This window comes from Pristiophorus japonicus, chromosome 13, assembly GCF_044704955.1.
Source record: "Pristiophorus japonicus isolate sPriJap1 chromosome 13, sPriJap1.hap1, whole genome shotgun sequence".
NCBI lineage: Eukaryota > Metazoa > Chordata > Chondrichthyes > Pristiophoridae > Pristiophorus > Pristiophorus japonicus.
In genome coordinates, this window is record NC_091989.1 from 192,331,464 (window position 1) to 192,334,102 (window position 2,639).

Below are 2,639 nucleotides of genomic sequence, written 5' to 3' on the forward strand. Positions count from 1 at the left end.
TTTTTTTACACAAACAAATTTCTAGGATTTTATTACTTTAATCGAATTTTGTGTTACATAAATTGGTTAATAACGAAATATTTCATAAGTACAGTCCTTGTCTCCACGTACACACAGGCCTCTGGCTTTAGGGAATCTAGACCCTACAGTTGCACAGTCATCGATGTCTGCAACATTGCATTATAAATAAAGGTGTTATTGAAAGGTACAAACTGCCTTGTGATGATTTTGATGGTCTCCTGGGCAGCAGCTCCTGGAGAAATAAAAAGATGTCCCATAAACAGTTGTTAAAGCAGATTACTGTTAACTAACAAACCATAATGGTAAACGTGGCCTTTCGAGACTAGGAACTGGAGGAGCAAAGGGATTTGAGCGCCCAGGTACCAAGTCCCGGCCAGAATGCAGGAGATGATTGGGGAATTCCCCCGTCAATCACGCCTGGAGACCACACAGCTGTCAGCGACTGGAATCAATGTCACGCACATCATTTCTATTCTATAACTATTCCTCCACATGTTGCTGGAGAAAATAATCCTGCTGCACTCGGGAGAGATTCAATCAGGAATTCTGTTTGCTGTAGTTTAAGTAGACTCTGTAGACTGCAAGTCCCACCTGGCCTCCAGCTCATTGGCTGACACGGTGGGGTCACCACTCACTGAACAAAGTAGCACCACCTTCTAAACGGCCTTTTGTGTGAATGGGGTGATCAAAAAGCAGGGAAATGGGATGAAAGTACAGCTCTGATATGGCTCAGGCACCGATACAGATACGATGAGCCATACCAGAGGCAGATTAGAGAGATGCAGATTTATACCCTGGGCAGTACAGCCATTGGAAACATACTGACAGAAGACATACTCTACTGATCCCAGGATTGCAATTCCAGCCAGTGGGTTTTTAAATCCTCTCCAACTCAGTGGAGTTTATTCTATTATGCTGAAGTTTGAGGCGAGCAGATGGAGTTCAATGTGAGGTCAATCACTCTGGGGCCAAGAAAGACAAAAATCGGAATATTTTCTTATTGGCCAGGGACTAGGAACTGTGCAGGAGTGGTGGGATTTGGGTGCCTAGATACACAAACTGCTAAAAGCTAATGCTCAGGTACCAAAAGCAATGAAAAAGGCGAATGGAATGTTGGCCTTTATCTCAAGGGGGGCGAGAGTGGAAGAGACGCTTCAGTTGTACAGAGCCTCGGTCACTGGACACGGTGTTCAGGCCTGGGCCCTGCCCCTCAGGGAGGATATACTGGCCTCCGAGGGGGAGCAGCGCAGGTTCACCAGACTGATACCAGGGCTGAAAGGGGTAAAATACAAGGACACGTTGTATAAATGTGGCTTGTATTCCCTCGAGTTTATAGGGTCGAAGTTGTGATCAAATGGAGATGTTTACAATGATCTGGAACTCCCTCCCCCAAAGGCTGTAGATGCTGGGGGTCAATTGGAGATTTGAGGACCAAGATGGGAGACCTTTTTGTCAGGTAAGGGTGTCAAGGGAAATGGAGCAACAGTGGAGAACTGGAGTTGGGGCACAGATCAAGCATCTAACTGAATGGCGAAACATTAAAGTCAGCATCTTAAGGCAATTTATATATATTTTTTGAAACTTTGGGAACAGGCGGGGCAGGGAGAGACCAGACCGGCTCACATTTAAAAGACGACTAAAGCGACAAACGATTGCAACTGGGAATAATCGAATAAAAACGGCAACATACCTCCCAGAAACGAGGCAACAGCATGTGGTTCTGAAGCACCATAGCGACAACTGAAAGAGAGCAAGTATTGTCTTCTGAAAACTCTATCCATACAGTTCCTCGTGGATTAAAACCGTCTATAAAGCAATGATCACTTCCCCTTAAAGCTAGCATGCAATAAACGCTCTCAAAGCTCCTTTAAAAAAACATTTGTTCATGGGAGATGAACGTCGCTGGCAAGGCCGGCATTTATTGCCCATCCCTAACTGCCCCTTGGGAAGGTGGTGGGGAGCCGCCGTCTTGAACCGCTGCAGTCCGTGTGGTGAAGGTATTAACACCCTCTATGACCCACAATCTGTGTCCGACTGCTCTCAATGTTTAATCAAATCCGTCTTCTGATTTTACTTTATCCCAGCAATAGGCATCGCTGACAGTACTGAGAAAGTGAGACTGCGATCGTACTGGGAGAGAGAGAGAGAGAGAGACTGTGATCGTACTGGGAGAGAGAGAGAGTGAGACTGTGATCGTACTGGGAGAGAGAGAGAGAGACTGTGATCGTACTGGGAGAGAGAGAGAGAGAGACTGTGATCGTACTGGGAGAGAGAGAGAGAGAGAGACTGCGATCGTACTGGGAGAGAGAGAGAGTGAGACTGTGATCGTACTGGGGGAGAGAGAGAGAGAGACTGCGATCGTACTGGGAGAGAGAGAGAGAGACTGCGATCGTACTGGGAGAGAGAGAGAGAGACTGCGATCGTACTGGGAGAGAGAGAGAGAGACTGCGATCGTACTGGGAGAGAGAGAGAGAGACTGCGATCGTACTGGGAGAGAGAGAGAGAGAGAGACTGCGATCGTACTGGGAGAGAGAGAAAGTGAGACTGCGATCGCACTGGGAGAGAGAGAAAGTGAGACTGCGATCGTACTGGGAGAGAGAGAGAGAGACTGCGATCGT

At 47.1% G+C, this 2,639-nt stretch overlaps 1 protein-coding gene across 1 annotated transcript in view; it reads right to left on the reverse strand.

Moving 5' to 3' along the window:
* nae1 (nedd8 activating enzyme E1 subunit 1) overlaps nucleotides 1–2,639 on the reverse strand; it is a 52,311-nt gene continuing 49,672 nt past the window's right edge. Inside the window, exons 19-20 of the mRNA XM_070898312.1 lie at nucleotides 1,712–1,761; nucleotides 1–253 (exon numbers count right to left, since the gene is read on the reverse strand). Coding sequence (XP_070754413.1) covers nucleotides 144–253; nucleotides 1,712–1,761 — 160 coding nt within the window. The 3' untranslated portion in view covers nucleotides 1–143. The remainder of the gene's footprint in view (nucleotides 254–1,711; nucleotides 1,762–2,639) is intronic.